Source organism: Pongo pygmaeus, chromosome 9 (assembly GCF_028885625.2).
Source record: "Pongo pygmaeus isolate AG05252 chromosome 9, NHGRI_mPonPyg2-v2.0_pri, whole genome shotgun sequence".
Taxonomy (NCBI): domain Eukaryota; kingdom Metazoa; phylum Chordata; class Mammalia; order Primates; family Hominidae; genus Pongo; species Pongo pygmaeus.
In genome coordinates, this window is record NC_072382.2 from 63,305,983 (window position 1) to 63,329,548 (window position 23,566).

Sequence of the window (23,566 nt, forward strand, 5' to 3'; positions counted from 1 at the left end):
GTTTTCACTGGATTTGATTTTCTAAGGGAAGTAAGTGGCAAGAAAATACATTGTGGGTGGTAGGAAAGAAAGGAAGATTAATTTTGGTTGAAGAAGGAGGGTAGGTAGAGAAAAAAGTACAGAATAATGTTTGCCACTTGATTTTTAATTTAAAAAAAAACTTATATAATGAAAATGATCAATTCCAGATAGTATAAACATGAGTGTTTAATATATTTTCTGTAGTTTAAATTTTGCAACAAAAACTTCATAATTTTGATGCACACTCCCAGTTAATTACCATTACTTTAAGAGAACCCAATTTTAATGAGTTAATTTTTAAACGCTGCTATTGAAAATCTTTCTGAAAAGTTCTGGCACACAACACTTTTCAGACTTCATAAGGACAGAACTTATAAACTTATAATTTATTCTTTAAACACAATGAGTAGGAAAGACTACAGAGCAGGCAGAGAACACGGAAGCGGGGAGCCTGCCAAGGATGAGTGCTAAGCGCCACGGAGCAGCCCCAGGGGGTGTGGGTTGGCCCCTGGTCCCGGCCTGTGACTCTCTTCCCCACTCTTAAAGCAGCCCAGGAATTAGCCTCCCTGACTCCAGCTTGGCCTCCCTCTTATTAGCTATCCTGCAAAACCTGGCTGGCGAGGTCTTTCCAGAGGATAAATATGAATGACCCCCGTGTACGCCCCTAGACCCACAGATGAATCCTTGCTCCTCAGTGGGATAATCGAGGACCCTTCCCTTAGGCTCCTCCAGTCTCACCTCCCACCGCATGCCCCCAGTTACATGATGCTCTTCATGGTCCCCCAGCTAGTCCCAACTTTATGGAAATTCTCTGCCTTCAACTATGTTTAGTTCTAATGACACTTCTCCATGAAGCTTTAATTCCCTCACTCCCAGAATGAATCATTCTTTTCACTTGGGCAGCCTCTGCACTATCCTGTTTAATTTCTACTGCAGAGCCCCCTAGCTGTGGACACCTACTGGAAAAATAACAGAAAAGTTCAACGTTCCTCAAGAACACAAACTCTGGATTCAATTCTATGCGCCCAACATCTACAAAAGGACCTAGAACACACTTAGGTTCTCAATGAAAACCACTGGACTGAATTCAGTAATCATTCCTATGCTTTTCAAGTTCAAATCTATGTAGAAATCTTAGACTTTCACTAGAACAATTTTTTTCTTTACTAAAATTTAAGTCTACACAATTTGGGGGTGATCTAGTCCACAAACAAGCACACTGAGAACAACTGCCAATTAGTAGAAGCATAAAGCTGACCTTTAGAATTTATTCTAACGGATTTTCAGGAGAGTAACTTTTGTAGCTAGGATGACTCATCTATCAATGTGACATCAAAATGACCACTCTCTCCTGGAGTCTGTTTTCTTCCGAGGAACATGGCAGAACTTCGAAACTGCAGAATTTAAAAACATGGGCTTTAAATGGGACACAGGGGCTCTCTGTAAAGGCTGGAAGGGACAGCATAAGAGGTAGACACCTCCTTTTCCTTCTGCCTAAAACAGGGGGTTTTTCAAACCCGATTCAATGGAATAGCCTAAGAGGCCATTACTAAGGATTTGAGGGAGTAAGCTTCAATTCGAAACATGAGTTTTGCTACTTTAAAGAGGCTGGAAAACACCAGCCCAAAGAACTCTGCCACACCCTTCCCTGGAAAGTAAAGAGAAGCTTATAAGCAAGAAGGCTCACAAGGAAGACACACCTGGCAGTGGCCTCCACTGCGGGTAAGCCACTTTTCCAGCTCCACAGAGGGATAGACAAATGCAAGCCTGGCTTCAGTCTTCACATGAGGACCATAGACCTTTGTCTACCCCTTCGATGTCTGAGTTTGTGGAAAGTGGTAACCAGCCTGGCTAGGGCAGTGCCTGCAAGGATAGTTACTGGGATGGTCAGCCACCAGCCACCTGCTCCAGGAGGCCTTTCTACATCTTCCCAGGCAAAGCACAGTGTCTCTTTTAAGCTTGAATACTTCCTGCCACTCCCCCCTGCTCCCCACCCACCCAGAAGCTACCCTTGTTGTCTTTCGGGATGACCTCAATTATCTGTAGCGAGTTTATCTCACTAGCTAGTGGGGGAGGCCAAGAAGACCATGGCTATCAGCCTGACCCCATGATGACCTCGGTAAAGATGCTTGTCCCTGCCTCCTCACAAATGTGCTATTAGACTCCAGAGCTGAACAAGGGGGTATGGATGGAGCTGGGACATCAACAGAGTTGAGCCCATATCCTGGTAATGGCTGGTTAGGAAGGTTAAGTATACCGCCTTTGAGATAAAATGCTCATGGAGGAACTGAAAGCAGCACCAACTCCTGCAAGCAGGTGACAGACAACCTCACTCTCTGCGACTGTCCTAATGCCCTCAGAGTGGTGCCAAGCAGCTCTGTCTCCAGGACCATGTCATCCCCCCCAGTTACTGATGACCCTCACAGCACCAATCCAAATTAAGTCTACATTTTGACCAAGGGCTCAAAGTTAAAATGTGGATGCCAAGTGAAGGGCTGGTAGCAAAGGCTGAATGCCCAGCCCCAAAGACTGTGAGGGGTGACAGTTTAGGTACAGTGTGCTGGCGTGAAGCCCTCTGCTTGAAAACATTCTCCCACCTTCACTAGATAAAATTTTATCTAAAACAACAGTTCGTTTTGGGTGCAAAAAGATCTGAGTTCAAATCCTGGCTTCACCACTTACTAGGAAGGCTTTGTGACTAGTCAATTATTCTCTCTCAGCCCCAGTTCCCTCAATATCATGCCCCAAAAGCAGAATACTGTAAGTCACCTCATAGTGAGCTTAAATGAGGGAGCACGCATTAGGCTGCCTTTCCTCTTTCAATTCCCAAACTTAACAGTATACTCTCCACGAAGCTCATCCCCGGGATGCACCCCACATTTCATTTTGGCTGCTCCCGCTATTACCCAAAGTGCTCCTCTAGTTTACATTCCCATTTACATGGCCAGCTCTCTGAACAGGATATTGGCTGTTAACTGCCCATCACAGTGAGCACCACGCCTGGAACACTCAGTTGGTATTAGCAGATGGAAAAACAAAGGACTCCATTTTTCCAAGAACAATATGGTAGGAAAGAACGGAAGAAACTACAAGAAGACGGAGGTGGTTCTTGGAGCTTAAATGCTGAGCCAGTTGCTATCCTACTGCTTCTGTTTCTGTCTCTTCCTTGTGCCTGCCCCCAAAAGAGAGTGGCCCAGGGCTGAAAGTCAGTGGAATGTTTCTTTTTATTATTGTTAATTTTTTTAGAAACAAACATAAATACTGCTGTGTATTTTTACATATGTACATGTATAAAGCAACAGAAAAATTGTTTCTATGGAAGAAAACTCTAAAATTCACCAAGTGAGAAAAAGAGTGCTTCCTATATCACATGGGAATCCCTTCTGAACAGAAGAGCTTTATTCATCACTTATAGGGCTTTCATTCTAGGGCTGTGTGCCCTGGGGAGTCCACAGGAACCACATAGACAGTGCAGAAATAGAGCAATTCATATCATCACAGATGGAAACAACATTGTTATGTGTAAACTTCTTTGTACATCATTAATTCATTAGCTCAGAGAAACTAGAAACAGAGTCAGAATTTGAGCAAAAACTGGGGTAGTTACATCCATATAGAGAGCATTGCACCTTTGGTTAAAAAGCAGGATCTATAAAGTTATCTTAGTCTTCCAACTGCTCAGCCAGTGCAGCTAAAAGCCAGCCACCATCAGCCACACGTGCGAGCGAGCCAGCATGCTGCCCACTGCAGAGGGCACACCAAATGCTCCTTCCTAATCACTTGTCCTATTCCACAGCCAGCCTTGTTTGCATAAAAAAAAGTCGAAGGACTTTGGGAAGAGTCCCAGTGTTCACCACTCAAGTGTTGTGAGACTACACTGTTTTTCAGTTCAGAACAAAACCACAAATTTAATTACTGTATAGAAAAATATCAGAACAGAACCAAAAAAGGTACATGGGAAAGCCATCAATATGGGCCAAAATCAATTTTTATTATAAATGAAGGCTCCTCCTTGCAAACTATAATCTCTTTGCATTTCTAAAATAGGGCATTATAGAAAAATAAAAGGTATGTTTTATTATAAATTTTATAAAAGGAAAAAGTAGAAAGAAGTTGTATATGAAAAATTATCAATGCCCCCATTTTTCCTATAAAATATATTTTGAGACTGAAAAATGAGGTACAAGTAAAAAAAAATTTAAGTAAACTCAAGTACAAATGAAACTGCAAATGGGTTTGATCAAGAGCTTTCCCATCTCTAAGATCTATCTTTTTTTTAAAGGCCACTGCTCAGATTTCTCTTTTAATAAGAGTGCCATTCACTTAAAAAACAGTAGTAAGCAATGTGGAAGAAATCTGGCAGAAAATACTCTGCGGGAAGAGACATGCATGAAAAAGACGTATTTTTTATAAGTCTTCTTAAAAATACATCAAAAGCATGAGTTAAAATAATTTCTAAATTTTTTAAAAAGGTAATTTCATGACCACTTTGGAAATGATTCTTTCTAAATAATCTCTACTCAATTTTGCATCTCTGGACTTTTCTTTTTTTAAGCTTTCCTAGCCCATGGCTGCTTGGTGGACATCTGAAGGTTAAAAAAAAAAAATCATGTTGCTGTGCTGAAAAGTTATCAAGACCAGCTCTCCGCTGCATTTGCATTGTTATTAGGAACACACACAAACACACACACAACACACGCAAACACACGCACGCGCTCACACACATTGAGTTTAATGTGAGGCTAGTACAGAAACAGAGAGATTAAACACAAAGAAATGTAAACAGCTCTCACATGCAAGGAAACTAGGTTACAAGAATCCCAGCACCAGGCATTTACCAGTCACCATGGAAAACAGGAAGTGAGATGCATAGCAACCACAAGCCAAAAAGCAGAAAAGCGCATACCTTTAGCTTGGAATGAAAATCACGAGATTTCCTTCTGGCAAGAACCTGAATGTGACTAGACACCTGCAGGGTAGGGGAAGGGAGGAAAACAAAGGAAAAGCCTGTAACCATGGAGATGAAAAGCCCCCTACAAGTGGGCAAGCCAGACGTACCTTAATGGCGGCTTGAATTTCTCGAACTTTCTTTCTTGCTAAGACCTGTATATGACTAGACACCTACATTGTTCGGGTTTATGAGGGGAAACAAAACAAAACAAAACAAAACAAAAAAAGGAAATCAAATATAAAATCGCTACTCTTCGGGAGGGTTTTGGGGTGGGGTTGGGGGGTGGTTATTTGCATCTCAACAAAGCTCTGCAGTTAGGAATACACAGTCCCAGCCAGACACAAGCCCCCAGCGCTGCTCTAAGCTTTTCATACTGGGTCATCACTGCAGTGACTCGATTCAGGATGAAAGTTAAGACTCATCTTAGTCTTCCCACCAGAGAGAAATCATGGGCACTGGGAAAAACTAATTTTGGGAGGGATGAGAGGGGCTGTTTTCATTCTAAAATTAAAAAGGTGGGGGTAAAGGTAAATGAAAATATTTATAGCTTCTCAGTATCAGGAGGGAAAATCCCTTTTTCTCAATTTAGAAGAGACTATCCATAAATTAGCACATTCTGCAGAATCAAAAAGCTGAAGCTGTCGGTTGTATTCTGATCTCATTAAGAGCTCTGGATTCTGTAGCAAACGTTAAAATAATACTGACATGTAAATTAGATCTCAAAGAGAAATGGAAAGACCCAGTTAGCAGAGCTTTTTTTTTCCCCCCCCTTATAAATCTTTAATCCTTCCACTCTTTTGGGTATTGACTGGGCGCCAAGTGGATTTGCATATTATTACAAAGCGAAATGTGTGAATACAGCCAGCCAGCCATCCTGTTAAAAATCTGGGTTGAAAACCACATGGATTTGCTGAACAACAAATTCACATTGGAGAGGTATCACCAACTGCTGCCTAAAAACATCCCCAGGATGCCGGGGCGTGGAAATGTAGCCAAGCCCAGCTTCTGAAACACAATGATTCCACTGAAATCTGCATCTCTTTCAGTGGGACTTGGTTAAATTTAGAAGAGTCCCTCAGTGAAGGGGTCAACGGGCAAATGACCAGAGCTCACAGACCAGCAGACAGCCCAGGTCCCGCACTGTCAGAATGTAGATGATTAGATCCACTGGTTTCCAAAATTTAGAACCTTCCATTTAAAAGTTCAGCGACTCAGACTGTGTGGTGATTACTCCATTTCCAACTCTCCAGTGGCTCTAAAACAGGATTTATAATAAACGGTCCTTTTATCTTTAACTTTGTCTTTGAGCTTCAATTACTCAATTATTTTTTTTTTTCCAATTTGCTTTGGTACTTTTCTTAAGTACAGAGAAGCTGAAACTCCCCCATCCTCTTCACCCCTCCATCTGGCTCCTGCTGTTACTTGTTTTCACCCGAATTTTGTTCTTCTGTGATTCTCTGACTTGATGACGGCCACTAGCATCCCCCAAACAGACAATGCGCTGCCTCTGCGTGCTGGCAGGAGGCCACTTCTCTTTGTGCTGACTCAGCAGCCAGGCTCCCAGGCTGTGGCACAAGTAGCATTCCTGGGGAAAAGCCTCTCCCCGTTATAAACACTCATGAAAACAATTCCTCACTGGGAAAAGAACTGAAATCTGCTGCTCAATCTTAATGAGACCACGGTTTAGCTAGCCTTTTGGTCTGATTACAGTTTTTAAGGTTCATGCTGTATCATTCAGCATAAATCGACATTAAAAAATGATTCTTTTCTGTTAACAACTCACCCATGAGGTTTTTAGGGGTTTTTTTTCCTCCTTTCTTTTTTTTGTTTTTAGTTAAACACTAATTTTTCATTCGTTCCAGTTCTAAACTGGCTCATGTCAGAGATTTGGGCTGTTTTACATCTGAAAGAACGAGGAAAGGCAGAGCTCTGCCAAAGGGCAGAGAATTCCTGATACTGCTCTGCACAGGGGTATTGAAGTTGTAACTTCATTTCAGTCACAGCAGCTACTGACAAAAAGCCATCGCTTAAAAAGCAACAGTTCCCTGGACGCACATCATTTAGCATTACATTCAGGCCAATACTCAAGACTGCTGATGTTACTTTTTCATTGAAATTATGACTAATATATAATTGCTCCAGGATTTTACAACGCACAAAATCTCAAAATTTCATGACCTGCAAGTGCATTTGCACTTGCAGTTTTTGCAGTGTTCACAGGTGCACATTTTGGGAAAGAAATGTCAGCTTTGAAATACAGTACAGGAGCGGTTCATACACCGTCCTTAGCAGTGACATTTTCCCACGTGAGTATAAAAGGAACTTGTAAGACCACATAATAAAGGGTCACTGAAATGATGAACAGTGAAAACTGAGCCAATTTAAAATACCTCCAACACTGACGTCCTTACAGGGAACTCAAATTGGGGGCTCCTAGGAGCCAAAGCATAGCCAGCCACTGCAGCCAAAACGCCTTTTTGGGCCATTCGCTGACATGCACAATTTCCAGGTGGGTTATTTTACCTGTTTTCTGGTCCTCGTCTTGCCTGTCCTGAGTTTGATGTATCTGGCTATCAATTCATTCCTACCTGAAAGAAAGAAGAATTTACCATGAGGTGGGTTACCAAAAAACCAAACCAACAAAGTCCTTGAAAGCAAAAAACAAAATTCAGAATCAAGAATTTTAAAATTACAACTATGTGTTTACTAATGCTAGAAAAATAAAACAGCACAATTGTCTGCAAAAATGTTTACTAGGAAAAATTAAGATGAAAGGCATTTAAATTTGAACTTAGACCAGCATCTGAGAATAGAAATTTATCTTTTTTTTTTTTTTTTTTTTTAAAAAGACGGAGTTTCACTCTTGTCGCCCAGGCTGGAGTGCAATGGCACGATCTTGGCTCATGGCAACCTCTGCCTCCCAGGTTCAAGTGATTCTCCTGCCTCAGCATCCCAAGTAGCTGGGATTACAGGCGTGCGCCATCACGCCCGGCTAATTTTGTATTTTTAGTAGGGACAGGGTTTCTCCATGTTGGTCAGGTTGGTCTCGAACCCCCGACCTCAGGTGATCCGCCGGCCTTGGCCTCCTTAAGTGCTGGGATTACAGGCATGAGCCACCGCGCCCAGCTGAAATTTATCTTCTTAAGATGTACCTTTTTGTCTGTTTGTATGCTGTGGGTGGTGGGTCACTCATATAAGCAACAAATACAAACAAGGATTAGTCTGGGAATAAACAAACCCAGTTCTCTTCTAGTCTTTGGTTTTTCATATTCACATTCATATTCATTTTCCTTCTTATTCAAGTTTCAACTCATAGTTAACTCCAGCTAAAATCACAGCCACAAGAGAATGAATGAGCTGCTGTGGCCATGGAAGCCGGACAATGACAAGAAGCTAACAGTATGAAGGCAGACACCCCCTAAAGGTAGTCAGTGAAAAAAATGACTCAATCTCCTCCAAGTTATATAACCTTCTGGGGAAAGATAAATGCCCAAAAGTATAAACAAAAACCTTCTATCCCTATCCCACCAGGAAACTGAGAAGTCTCAGGCAACCTGACTTCAGAAAACCATGATAGGAAAAAACATCCCCAGAAGCCAAGCAGAGACTGTATTACCAAGATACCACGTGAAATAAAAACCACTCATACAAGACATGGGTTCTTCTAAGCAGGTCCTATTTACGACTTCAACTTGCTGTAATACTAGGAACTGAAATTATTTCTACATACTTTCTACAGTAAATGGAAAACCACCATTTCATAGCACTACTGTTGGCTGGCTTTGTATCAGCTCAGCTCCATCCTTGTGAAAAATTCCTTTGGTCAAGAACAAGTCTGAAGCCCGCTGCTGTGGCATTCACTCATGTGCTTCACCAGCCTGAGACCATTGTGCTAGATTCTACTTCTCCTTCAAGGCCTCACTTGGATGTCACTCCCTTGGGGAAGTCTTCTCTAATCGCCCAACTAGGTTTGGTTGCCTTGTTCTACACCCCAATGGTGGCACAAACTGCACTTCTCCTTCCTAGGATGTACCCAAACTGTAACTGTATTTTTAACTTTATAGTTAGTTGTAAAATTTGTGTTTGCTGTCTTACTTCTTCCCAGATATACTGCATACTTGAAGAGGGGAAGAACTTTGTCTTCTTCCTCAATGTCCCCCTAGCACCTAGCACACTGCTGGGCACAGAGAAAAGAATGAATGAGGAAATAACACAGGCTCTGCTGAAAGGAAGTGACCATATCCCCCAGATCTTCCCTAGCAGAGTAAAGAACTGGAAACACTGATGAAGACCAACATCAAAATGTCTTTAGGGAAATCTTGTCTGAGAATTGCAAAGACTCTCTCATCACTGCCTAGAATGTCCTAGAGTCATGGCTCTGTCCACCACCTGCCAGTGCTGGGACTGTGCAGGACATGGTCATCAATGGAAGGCAAAGGAATCATGAAATCTTGGGGCTAGAAAGTACCCCTGGGTCATCCATTCACATTCCTGAAAGTACTCATAAGCCTTAGTCAGCACTTCTAAAATTGAGGAAGTAGCCTATTCTATCTTAGAACATATTTAAGAATAAGAAGACCCTCCTTTTGGGGGTCTGCTTTAACTTTCATCCCCAGATCCTTCCTGTTGCTCTTAACAAGAAGTCCAGTCCCTTATTTATTTAACTGCCTTTCAGATATTAACAGCAGCTCTGGGGTCCTCTTGGACTTGTACACAAGCTAAACCTCCTGTGTTACTTTGTTATCTGACAAGCTTTGGAACACTCCCACACACCATCCTGTGACCATCCTTTGTCTGTCTTCCTTTCAAAGCTTGGAGTCCAGAACTGTGGCAGTGCTCCTGCTACAGCATCAGAGTCAGTTTATTACCTCTCTCATCCTAAATACTCTACCTCTGTTAATGCAGCCAAACACTGCATTAAATTTTTAAGCAGCACAATAAATTATCAATATATGCCAACTTAAACTCCTAGGTCTTTTTCATACGGGCTCGTCTTCTGATATGTCCCTACCCCTGTTTCCAGTCTTTTTAATGCATAGCTGAGATTTTCAGACCTCAAAACAGAACCTTACATTTTTTCTACTGCATTTTATCCCCTTAGATTCAGTCTATCATTCCTGCCTGCAAGATCTTCTCAGATCCTGACTGTGACTGAACCCTTTTACCACAGGACAAGGACCTCTAAATTCAGTTTTGAGGATTGCTTTTCTAAGCATTCTCTTTCAAACTTTTGAGAACTACCAATATCCCCTGTAGTATCATTGGATCTACTTCTCCATCTCTCAGATGGTTGTACAGATTTTGCAATTTGTCTTGAAGGCTCGCTGACAGCAGAGCCCAGCTAGGAGTATCTAATTACGAGAAGCCAGAGCTAAATGACAATGTCTGCAGACAAGCCAAGCATCCTCCAACCTGGGGCCTCACTGTGCATCCTGTTCAGGGCTATTTGAGTGGCCAAGGCGAAACGGATCCAGGGCTCTGTATTACATACAATTTTGTCTGAACTTTGTCTAGATGACAAAAATGTCTCCTACCCTCAAGCTTGCTTATTTTCTGGGAAAACAGACAGAATAGCTTGATAGGTGTGACACATAACCTAACTAACTTTTAATTTCTTGCAGCACTTGGAGTTGAATGAATAAAACCAATATCCAAGACAGCCCTATTTGACTGTGTACCACAGCCTATACAAATGGCACCCCTTGGAGTTAAACAGTGTCAACTCATACTTTGACTGAAGTACAATCATGCACCACATAATGACATTTTGGTCAACAATGAGCTGCATACATGATGGTGGTCCCATAAAATTAAAATGGCATGTTTTTACTGTCTTTTCTATGTTTAGATTATGTTTAGATACTCAAATCTTACCATTGTGTTACAATGGCCTACAGTATTCAGTACAGTAACACCACACAGGTTTGCAGCCTAGGTGTGTAGTTGGCTATTCCATCTAGGTTTGTGTAAGTACACTTGATGATTTTCTAACAATGACTAAAATCACCTGATGATGTATTTCTCAGAACGTATCCTGTTGTTCAGTGACTTCTAAAAATTATGACTTCAACAGGTCCTTACTGAGTACTGTGGCCTGGGCATTACGCTGTAGTCACTATTTCATTGAAAGCTCATCTTAACTCTCATGTCCTTGCTTTTCAGATGAGCAAGCTCACATTTCAAAAACCCATGTTCTTTCTTTCATCTATGTTTCAAGCCATGAACAGTAATTATTTCTTTTAAATATTAGAACTACCTGCTTTAAATTATAAAATCTTCCCTTAAACAAGTCTTAGAAACCTAATAAATTCTCTTAAATGCACTAAAATATTGCTTATAAAACTAGTACAATTTCAACCTTCCCCCAAATCAAATGTCTAAATCAGCTACTTCATTGTACATTTTAATTTGGAAATACAGGCTGATCTGTTACCTAGGCCAAATTATTTCTTTTAATTACTTGAAATATCAAATATACATAAATCCTTTAAATCAAAAACATTAACACTATGGCTTTAATTCTATTAAAATTTTATATGTTTAATTCTAAATCTTTCCAGAATTTAACTATACTTACCCATTTAAAGAAGTATGCCATTCCAAACAATTTTGGAAGATCTTTTTGGCTCTTTGGGATTGTATATGCATGGTGTATCAACTAGGTTCTGAGGAGAGTCTTGTCAGCAGCCCTGATACGACATCCTAAGCCCTATCTCTATTTCCTTTATTTTTTTTGAGACAGCGTCTCACATTTATCACCCTGGCTGGAGTGCAGTGGCACAATCTCGGCTCACTGCAGCCTCAACCTCTCAGGTTCAAGTGATCCTCCTGCCTTAGCTCTCCAAGTAGCATGAGATTGTGGTAGCTCATGGGACTACAGGCCTGCTCCACCACACCAGACCAACTTTTGTATTTTTTTGTAAAGACGGGATTTCATTATGTTGCCCAGGATGGTCTCAAACTCCTGAGCTCAAGCGATCTGCCCACCTCGGCCTCCTAAAATGCTGAAATTACAGGCATAAGCCACTGCACTGGCCCCTATGTATATTTCTACAGCCCTGCCCTCCAAAGGGGTGAGCTCACAGATTCCACAGCCCTGGATTTTAATCATGTTACTAAGATGCAGCATTTCCTAAGGGCCAGAAGACAAGCAGCACCATCACTGATGTAACTGAAAGTGGGTCTCCAAGCTACGCAGCATAGTCCTGTTGCAGCCATGATCTCCTAACACACACACACACACACACACACACACACAGAGAGAGAGAGAGAGAGAGAGATGCTTGACTCAGTAAACCTGATGCTACAAAAATGACTTTCAATAAAGCTAACTTTAAGTTAATTATTATTTTCCTAAGACAATCCTGCAGTCAACTGGGGACCGTCTTCCTTTGTGCCTTACACCACGCCTGTCCAGTGAGTCAGAGAGAGATATAAAGCTTCTCTACAACATAAAAATTATTTTAGAAATGCACAACATGTCACCTCTTTAAGCCTCAGATGCTGTAGTTGTAGCTGCCCTTGTCTTTCCCACTGGCTGCACATAAGCAGAAAGGACAAACACAGCCTGACCTGTCACTTTTACACTGTGATCCTCACCAGGCACTGTAATCTAGTTTTTATTTCATTTTATTTTCTTTTTCCTAAATAATATAACACAGTTCGAAGTGAGCCCATCATTGGCTTCTCTTGCATCTTGGATTGCCATGGAATTTCCTGCTAAACGGGCAATACGAGAGAGATCCCAGCAGAAAGGCATGGAGTTTGCACTGCGCTTGCCTTACCAGATAGAAGACTGGTGAACGTTGTTGTGGGCTGTATATATAATGTGATGTGGCCTCAAGGTCATGTTTGAGGCACAGTAAATGAAGGTCTGTGGCTAGAAATTGTAGCCCAGAGACACTCAAGCTTTAACAGTGTAAGAGCCACTTTGTAACTGAATGGAGTCAGGGAACCACCAAGAAAGAAGCAACAAATGCAATGCTTCTCTTCCCTGGCCGTGGCCAGTCCTAAGGCAAACTCACACCCATGCAGGACTGGACTGCCCTGGGCCTAGGAAGGAGCTCTAGCTTGGCTTCTCTAAGGAAACATCTGCTGGCCCTTTCCCTTCACTGGCAGGGATGTGTGAGGATTCTCCACCCCCTTCTTCCATATTAAAACAAGGAAAATCAGAAAGAAAACTCATTTCCCTTGACTGCTAGACCAAAGCTACATCAAACAAGGGTCTTCTACATATCCCCCCACCCCACAAACCCTAACTCAGCCCAGTAGTACTACTAGATTATCGACTGTTTCCTGTGAACACCTTGAACTTTGTACCTGGGTGCACAACCGCTGTCATGGCCTGTACTGTCCTTGCCCATTTCTGCATGTCTGGAATCTGCCTGCCTTCCCAAGGCCTCATCCTTCATGAACCTTCTAGCTGGTGGAGGCCTCCCCTTTCCCTAAACATTCACAGCCTTTGACCTGGGTTTCTTTGCTGGTAACTTGTATTTTTTTCTGCCCTATGTGGTATCATTTCAGCACATGTCATGATTGCAACCAAGTCATAAAGTCCTTGGCAACAAGAACCAATGACATGGATCTCTTCTCCGCCTCCCTTTCTCAGGTGGCTCAACATTTACGGACCGAGTCATTCTTCACGTCAGAAAAGAGGCTCCTACATCCCTGTAGTCCCAGTTTGGCACCAGATCATCAACATAAAGTTAAAAAAAAAAAAAAAAGGAAAAAGAAAACCCAGTGGAAAGCAGCAAAGAAAGATGTCTTCCACAGGAGACCCCATGCCAGCATCAGCACAAAGCATGGGGAGAGTGGTTTACAAAGAAATTTCTCAGGCAAGATTCTACAAGACAGTGCTAAACTGCCTTCTAGTCATAAGCCCCCACCACTCCTTTTTTTTTTTTTAGACAAGGTCTAGCTCTGTTGCCCAGGCTGGAGTGCAGTGGCATGATCATGGCTCACTGTAGCCTTGATCTCCCGGGCTCAAGTGATCCTCTCACCTCAGCCTCCCAAGTAGCTGGGACCACAGGCAGGTACACCACGCCTGGCTAATTCTTAAATTTTTTTTTGTAGAGACAGAGGTCTCACTATGTTGCCCAGGCTACTCTCGAACTCCTGGCCTCAAGTGATCCTCCTGCCTTGGCCTCCCAAAGTGCTGGGATTACAGGCGTGAACTACTGTGCTTAGCCCATGAAGTCCGTTTTCATCAGCTGGGGTTCATCAAAAGGAAAAAAAATATTTTAGGATATGAAAGCCAACAACCTGGTCAGGCGCAATGGCTCATGCCTGTAATCCCAGCACTTTGGGAGGCCAAGGCGGGTGGATCACGCAGTCAGGAGATCAAGACCATCCTGGCCAATATGGTGAAACCCCATCTCTACTAAAAATACAAAAATAAGCTGGGCGTGGTGGCACATGCCTGTAATCCCAGCTACTTGGGAGGCTGAGGCAGGAGAGTCACTTGAACCAGGGAGTCAGAGGTTGCAGTGAGCTGAGATCATGCCACAGCACTCTAGCCTGATGACAGAGCGAGACTCCATCTCAAAAAAAAAAAAAGAAAAAAGAAAGAAACAAAGAAAAAAAAAGAAAGCAAACAAGCCAACAACCAAAAAGTATAGATGAAGGAGACACTGAGGAAACCACATGTCACTGTCTTGGGAGAGGTCTACAGAATGGGGGTGTTTTATCTCCCCATCCATCTTCCTGAAGATCTAGGAGGTATGTATTTGTGGATACTGCCAGAGGAAGCAGTAAAGAACATTTATTAACTAACCTGTGAGGAGTTACTAATTAACCATTTCTTCTACACTGATGCCATAGCAACTTGTCCCAGAAAAGAAAGGAGGCCTATGGAAGCTGGTCAGTCATCCACTGGTCACACATGGACTGTGTGTGGATGGAATACAAGCAACATGCTAAAATTATGGGGGTAAAAAGATGCCATCTCAAGCTGGGTGCAGTGGCTCACACCTGTAATCCAAGCACTTTGGGAGGCTGAGGCAGGAGGATAACTTGAGCCCAGGAGTTTGAGACCAGCCTGGCTGAGAGTGAGACACTATCTCTTTTAAAAAAAAAAAAAAAAATCAGCCAGGCTTGGTAGCACCTGCCTGTCATCCCAGGTACTCAGGAGGCTGAAGCAGGAGGATTGCTTGAACCCAGGAGTTCAAGCATGCAGTGAGCCAAGATCACACCACTGTACTCCAGCCTGGACAACAGAGTGAGACCCTGTCTAAAAAGAGAAAGAAAAAGAAAACATGCCATCCCTGCCTTGGAGGTGCTTATGTCTTGTTTGGAAGAACTCTAACCTATGAGAACTGGTCAGATCACCCTAACATGCGCTCTCACAGGAACCTACTCCTCTCGGTCACAGCATGCAGCACAGCTACTGTGTTCCATTTATCTGAATAAGACTATAAGATGAACATGTGCCTACCCCTCTACTACCAGACAGAGAAGTCCACAGGAGCCCAGAGCATAAACTGGGTTTTGCTCATCACTGTGCACCCAGTGCTGAGAACACAGCAGGTCCTCAGTGGCTACAGACTGAGTAAATGACAGAGAGGGATGGAGAGCCAGGCAGGGAGAAGGGGCACAGGCTAAGATTAGGTGTAAGGACAGGCTCATGAAAAACAGCCTCTGAACCAGTCCCACAGCATGTCCAACGAGGAAGTTCTCAGTTAATCCTCAATATAAATCATTGACCAGAAATCAGCACCAATGTGGAAAATCACCAGAAACAGCCAGGCCGCCCATTCAGGGTTGTCAGGGGCTGGTACTACTTGTTCCCAAACTAGAAGTTCACCAAAGGACTGACGGCCTTCAGGAGGTAAACAATGGCAATCCCTGGAGATAATATGTGTCTGCATTCACCCAGGGGCTTATAAAAAAAAAACAGCTTTCAGAGAAAGAACATACAGAGAAAGGCTGCATTAACTCCTGGTTACTCAGAACTTCTATCTCATATCCCTGCGAGTGTCTGGCGATAACTCAAGTCCCACCTTCTCAGGAGTTTGTATCAGTCAACAGCAGCTGATAACATTATCACGTGACGACTCCATAGAACACTGTGTTCTCCTGCATCTTAGAGGAACCGCTTACAAACTACACATTTGCCTTGGGTTACGGGGGTCAAAAAGAGATGAGCAAGTAAAAATGTTTAAGGCTGCATAGTGAATACAACACTGCTATGTTAGATAGAAGTTGTTTCTGTTCTAACTATTTCTAGATGAAAAATAAATATGAATGAAATTTTCTTAGTGGCTCATTCTCTATGAGGCAATAAAGATACGCCACATAATCACTTTCTTAATCTTCTAATGAGTAGTCTGACTAGCCTTACTACTGTAACTATGCCTCTGATCATTTTTCTTTCTAATCCATCCTCTACACAGCTACCTAAAACACAGTTCTGTTACAAGACCTTCCAAGGCTCCTACTGCCCATATCTAAAGGAATAAACTGCTTTAGTATGGTGTTCAGTGTTGTCCCCACCATCTGGCCCCTAAATATTTTCCATGACACATCACCACCACCACCACCACCACCACCACCACCACCACCACCACCACCACCACCACCACCACCATTCATTTTACCACCATTAAAATACCTATCAAGCTTCCAGTTCCCTGAACCCACCCTGCCATGCTAAGGTATTATAGCTGCAATACCCCTTAAGACCACCAAGGAAAATCTTTCCAGGTCCAGCTCAGATGTCTCCTCCAAGAAACCTCACCTGAAACGTGCCTGAAACACATGCTAGACATGGAGTGTATGAAGAGGTGTAAGCCAGGCAGCCAGGGGCCCAGAGCCCACTTCACCGGACCAGTGACTGGGAAAGACCACAATATTATAAAGTGAAACAAAAAGTACTATGAATTAAAAACAAGTCACTTAGTATACGAGGGGAATGATGGCTTGACTCTTAACTAGGCAAGCAGCATGAGCTTCACCATTCTGTCCTGGTCTCATAGTTCTTTACTTCATGTGTCAGGGAACCGCCCACAATCAGACTCTGCTGAGTTCCCTGTGTAACAGACTACAAGCTTCTTCAAGGTTCAGTCCATGTCTTCCACATCTTGGTATCCCATACACTTAAAGTGTAGATGAGATTTAATGGAGGCCAGGCATGGTGGCTCATGCCTGTAATCCCAGCACTTTGGGAGGTCAAGGTGGGAGGTCAGGAGTTCGAGACCAGCCTGGTCAACATGGTGAAACCCCGTCTCTACTAAAAATACAAAAATTAGTTTGATGTGGTGGCACACACCTGTAATCCCAGCTACTAGGGAGGCTGAGGCAAGAGAATTGCTTGAACCAAGGGGGCAGAGGTTGCAGTGAGCCAAGATCGCACCACTGCACTCCAGCCTGGGCAACAGAGTGAGACTCTGTCTCAAAAAAAAAAAAAAAAAAAAGGAAAAAAAAGATGAGATTTAATGGAGCCTGAACTTGCTGCCCCCAACTGTGACCTAAATAGACTGCTACCCACAGGCTCTCAGGTGCCCAACATTTCCTGCCACTCATCTTGCAAGCATTTGTCTTTTCTTTCACCTCCACATCTAGTTATGTCGCCTTCCTATACCAACAGGTTCTCATCCACTACAAGCAAAACACAAACTCCTTAGTCTGGTACCTAAAGCTAAGAGCCCACTCCTGTATAGGGCTCCTCTATTCTAGAATGTGGATCTTCATAGAGTTCCCCAGACCACTGTCATTCTTTTCCAAAGATACCTCTATGCCTTTGTGGAACCACCTATCCTTACATGTTCTTTCTCTCCTCTTTTACCTGCAAAATCCTATTCATTCCTGTATACTCCACCTGGAACACTTCCTCCCCGATGTCTGTGGGAGCCATCCAAACTGAGTTAGTCATTTCCTGCTTTGTAACCTCAAGTACTGAGCATGCACCCCTGCTACTGCTGCACTGCCATTACTTATCTACAGACTATTCATCCACCTCCTAGAATAGTGACTGCTCCATGGTAAAGCACCTGTCTGGTTCTCTGTGACCCCACATCTGGTAGCTATTAAGTACGTGCTCAATAAATAGTTTTTTCCCCCCCTTTTTTTGGAGATGGAGTCTTGCTCTGTTGCCCGGTCTGGAGTGCAGTGGAACGATCTCGGCTCACCTCTGCCTCCTGGGTTCAAGTGATTCTCCTGCCTCAGCTTCCCAAGTAGCTGGGATTACAGTTGCCCGCCACCATGCCTGGCTAACTTTTTGTATTTTCAGTAGAGATGGGGGTTTCACAACGTTGGCCAGGCTGGTCTCGAACTCCTGACCTCAGGTGATCTGTCCACCTCAGCCTCCCAAAGTGCTGGGATTACAGGTGTGAGCCACCGCGCCCAGCCATTTTTTTTTCTTTTTAAAATACATTTTATTGCATATATTTGAAGTTTACAAAATGATATTATGAGATACATATAGATAATAAAATGGCTACCATAGTGAAACAGATTAACATAGCTATCATCACATAGTAATTTTTGTGTGTGAAAATCCTCCTAAAAGTGTCTAGCATAATTCTAACTGTAGTCCTTATGTTGTACAGTGAACCTCTAGACTCATACCTGCTACTTTGTATCTTTTGACCTACATATCCATTTCCTCTCTCCTCCTCTAGTTCTCAGTATCCTCTGTTGTTTTTTCTCTACTCTGTATATATATGACTTTTTTTTAAAGATTCCACGTATAAGTGAGATCATGAAATAGTTTTTTTTCTTTCCGTGTCTCGCTCAATAAATGCTTTTAATAAATGAATGAAGGAGCTCACCTCTTTTGTATAAAGAAAATCCGAAGAAAAGATCTAGAAAAAGATTATGAAAAGTAGACAGCACTTTGCTAAAAGCACTCTATTTATTAATTATTTGGCCTTAGAGAAGTGTGAAATCCACACATTTGAAGTGCTAAACACTGCTAGACTCTAATGAAGAATCTTAATGATGCAATGCTGCCGATTTCTGGTTTTTTGACTCAAAGGTATGACTGCCTAGATTCTTCTGAGGAAACGGGACTTATGAGCTGTGTGAACTTGGGAAACTTGCTCAACTTCTCTAGGCCTCTATTTCCTTACCTGTAAAATGGAAATAACAGCTCCTACTCTAGAGGGCTGCTGTATGCATTAGTAACAGAAAATGGGAAGGCTCTGGCACCTTCTGGGGCTCTAAAATGGTCCTTCAACTGTTTTTGAGACGGAGTTTCACTCCTGTTGCCCAGGCTGGAGAGCAATGGCACGACCTCGGCTCACTGCAGCCTCCGCCTCCCGGGTTCAAGCTGTTCTCCTGCCTCAGCCTCCTGAGTAGCCGGGATTACAGGCATGAGCCACCACGCCCGGCTAATTTTTTGTTATTTAGTAGAGACAGTTTCCCCATGTTGGTCATGCTGGGCTCGAACTCCTGACCTCAGGTGATACACACGCCTCGGCCTCCGAAAGTGCTGGGATTATAGGCATGTGTCACCACACCTGGCCCAGTTCTTTAACTGTAATGTAATGTCACTGCACCAGGTTTATATGTCTTCGTTGCTTGAACTGATATATAGGGTCCTAAAAGGGCTCAAAAAGGCTTTCTGTTTAGGACACCATACTTACATGGCATCTGGTATAAACCCATGATGCTTCTATTGCTAATGTTGTTGAAATTGAACATCTTTTCCAATCTTTATATCCTCTTCAATTTTCAAAATGACATGGTCCTAAAAATTGTTTCCAAGTAAACAGAGCATTTATTGTGATAACATTAAGAGGGCACAAATCTTTTAATTTGAAATAGATTCTCCATTGAATAAATAGCAGGAATGAGGTTTTTGCCAGAGGCTAAGTATAGCCAAAATTCTTAAAATTTGTGACAGACTGTAAAATTAAGTCTATGAAGAGGCTGGAGGTGTTGCATTAAACAGCATGTCCCTCACTGGACTTCCAGTATTTAGTTCTTGTTGTAAAAACAACTATCACCAGAAGAATTGTATCAACTTCTGAAGCTACTACAACAATAGCTACACAAAGGTAAGTTATGCAAGCATTAAGTCAAAATGGTATGCACAGGGATGACTTGCTGCTTAGAAAACATGCTGAAGGAGTATCTAAATGTCTAGGCACTCAGTAATTTAATAAAAATATGAAAAGCATGATGAGAAGGAATAACATTTTTAAAATGAACTCAAACTGAAGAAACTGAAATTCAGGCAATAAGCTAAATGAAACACTATTGCGGGGTTTAGAGATGGTGGGAGGCTATAGAAAGTTGGGCTTTTGCAGGGAACAGTGGCTCAAGCCTGTAATCCCAGCACTTTTGGGAGGTCCAGGCAGGGGGGTCACTTGAGGTCAGGAGTTTGAGACCAGCCTGGCCAACATGGCGAAATCCCACCTCTACTAAAAATACAAAAAATTAGCTGGACACGGTGGCATGTGCTTCTAATCCCAGCTACTCAGGAGGCTGAGGCAGGAGAATCGCTTGAATCCGAGAGGCAGAGGTTGCAGTGAGCCCAGACAGTGCCACTGCACTCCAGCCTGGGCAACAGAGCGAGATTCCATCTCAAAATAAAAAGAAAGAAAAAAAAAGCAAGAAAGTTGGGCAATGACATGCGCTGTGTATCTACTATGCACCAGCACTATGGAAAGCACTGTGCTTTTTTTTATTTTTTTGGTGACACAGGGTCTCACTCTGTTGCTCAGGCTGGAATACAGTGGTGTGATCATGACTCAGTGCCACCTAGACCTCCTGATTTCAAGCAATCCTCCCACCTCAGTCTCCTGAGTAGCTAGGACTACAGACGTGTGCCACTATACGCAGCTATTTTTTTTTTTTAAATTTTTTGTAGAGATGGGGTCTCACTGTGTTGCCCATGCTGGTTTTGAACTACTGGCCTCAAGCAATCCTCCTGCTTCAGCCTCACAAAGTACTGGGATTACAGGCATAAGCCACTGCACTTGGCCAAAGCACTGTGCTTATATACCACAAATTTAACCTTCACATTCACCTAATTCTACCTAGCTCAGCATTTTATACATGCTGAAACTGCAGTTCAAAGAAGTTAAGAAACTTGCCCAAGTTCCCAACTAGTTAAGCAGTGGAGTCGGGATTTGAACCCAGCTTTGTCTTCCAAGTTCCTTACTCCTTAACATTAGACCAACTGTTAAGTGTTTAATGAGAACAAAATCTTAGATGGAGGCAGAATCCAGCCATGAAATGGACTGAATTGTACACACATCACTTTAAAGTTCTCTAATTTCTCATCCACAATACAGAAGAATAAAGCCTCAACTCTTTAAGCATCCAAGGCCTACATAATCTGGCCCCAAGGCACTTTCCTCTCCCATTCAATAAAATTTATAGAATATTTTCTATATAAAAGGGATTATGCTAGGCTCTAGAAGAGAAACATGCTGGAATAATACACACTCTCTGCCCTCAAGGAGTTTATGGTCTAGGAAGAGAAATGAGGCTAGAAGCCAAACAATGGTAATCAAAGACAGAACGATTAGATGGATAGGAGATGTACTGAGGAAGGGCCTGAGACAGGTGCCCAGAGATGTTTCCTCCTAGGGTTGCCATGTTCTGGGTCACTGACCCCACTGCCCTAGCCACATCTAACCTATCTCAAAACTAGAAGCAGCCAGAGGTAACCCCATACCAGCTAGTCACGACAGAGAAAGCAGTGGCCTATGATATAGGGTTCCCACTGGAGATGATGACCAAGGAAACCAAGAAAATCACCTTTCTCAGTTGAGCTTAGATTCAGGACAGCCGCTTGGTTTTTCTTCTCCTTTTAAATTTCTAGGCTGGGCACACTGGCTCACGCCTATAATCCTAGCACCTTGGGAGGCCAAGACAGGAGCACTGCTTGAGGCCAGGAGTTCAAGAACAACCTGGCCAACATAGCAAGACCCCGTCTCTAAAAACTAAAATAAAATAAAATAAATTTCTAATGATCTAGGTAACACATAAACACATTATATCCATAAAAAATTAAAACATTACATGGGCAAACCAGTTTTTGTCTTTTCTCCTGCCACTCTCTACATACACTTCTGTCTCTAAAAATCCTTATTCCTGTCATGTTGGGTGCTATTTCCTTTGTGTGAAATGGCCACCGCCTCCACCCCCACCCCACCAAATCTACTGAACAATGAATGATTCCTGAGCTGCCAGGCCTCTGCAGCTGGCACTTCCTCCACTCACTCCCCAGCAGTGGGCTGGGTCTGCCCCTCCTGCTCACCATACTTTGTGCACAAGGCTAGCACAAGCTTGCTACACCACATTCTGCCTGTTTTTGCTTTTTCCTTGGCAGATTGTGAGCTTTGTGAAGGCAGGACCCACATCCCACTCCCATCTACTCCATCCTCCCAACCTCTGGCCCTGTACGAAGAATGTGCTACTGTTGACTTGAGTCTCTCCCTGAAAGAAAAAATATCTGAATACATGACATCATGGCTCATGGGAGGCAGTGACTGTCTTCTTTGAATGGGCAGGCAGAAAGGGAGGGGGAAGCCGCAGGAAGACAGAGAAAGCATTGTGTTGGCAGGCACTGGGGATGCAAAGAAGTATGCAACAGGGCTCCTGCCTTCAAGGAGCTCAGAGTCATGTTGGATGCTTATGGAATGCAGAAATACTCATGAATCTTTCCTCTTCTTAAGCTCCAAGAAATCAAAGAGGAACCCACAAGCACAGCTGAGACAGACTGGCAACGAAAGAGGACATGTGGCTGTTTTGTTCCCTAACAGAATGAACCTGGAAAGCTTAAAGCCCTTCTTACTTCAAAATTAGCTCAATCTTCCCTGTTTTTAATTCTTGTGATCTTCATCAATTTCAGATTTAGTATCCTACTTCAATCCGCCATTGACAGAGAGGATAACATTCAGCATTTAATTGAGAAAAACAAATTTTCTAAGAAACACCTCAACTTGTTTATAGGCAAAATAGGTAAGAATGAACTGGACAAACGGAAGTCAGACAAGCTAACTCAAGGCCTTATTCTCAGTACCCACAATATTTTCTACAGACAGAAGGAATATATACAGTCAACATAGCCTTATCTGCAAGCTCATTCGCCACACAGAAGTTTGACTTCTAAAAAAAAAAAAAAAAGCCAGAGCCCAAACTACTTATGTGGCTCGGGCCCTGAATGTTGCTTTGTAAAGATATCTCAGAGTGAAATTATCCAGCAAACCCTTGTGTGGATAGAAGGTTCCACAAGTCAACAACCGCTTAAGCAGTTTAAACCAACAAGCAAGATGCCCTCTATTTAAATGCTATGAGTGAATCTATTTTAAGCCTTTAAAAATCCTTTGGGCAGGTGTTTAAGCTGTGCACAGACTGAGCCTGTGGAGGATCTGGGGGGTGGGGGAGGGCAGGCTCCACTCTCCATGCAGGCAACATTTTGTTCAGACAATCTTCCTGCAGCAGGTCATGTGACAAAGGCCAAATAAACAGCATCTGGGGATTTTCAATTACAGACCTTCGCCCAGCATGCCTGCACTGTAATCTCTACCAGATGAGGCTCAGGCCTCCCTATTTTCAATAATTCACACACTGTGTACACATAACATGACAATAAGGGCATTCATGGTGTGGCCTGATTCGCAGATCAAAGCTAGCAAAGGG

General features: G+C 42.9%; 1 protein-coding gene across 4 annotated transcripts in view; it reads right to left on the reverse strand.

Annotated features, from left to right (window-relative positions):
• Positions 1 to 23,566, reverse strand: part of TEAD1 (TEA domain transcription factor 1) — a 269,214-nt gene that overhangs the window by 75,214 nt on the left and 170,434 nt on the right. For 2 of the 4 annotated variants that reach the window (XM_054438556.2, XM_063671150.1), the window contains exons 3-5: positions 7,496 to 7,560; positions 5,080 to 5,142; positions 4,928 to 4,990 (exon numbers count right to left, since the gene is read on the reverse strand). In XM_054438556.2, the coding sequence (XP_054294531.1) occupies positions 4,928 to 4,990; positions 5,080 to 5,142; positions 7,496 to 7,560 (191 nt within the window). The remainder of the gene's footprint in view (positions 1 to 4,927; positions 4,991 to 5,079; positions 5,143 to 7,495; positions 7,561 to 23,566) is intronic. The other 2 variants (XM_054438557.2, XM_063671151.1) reach the window with 2 other exon arrangements.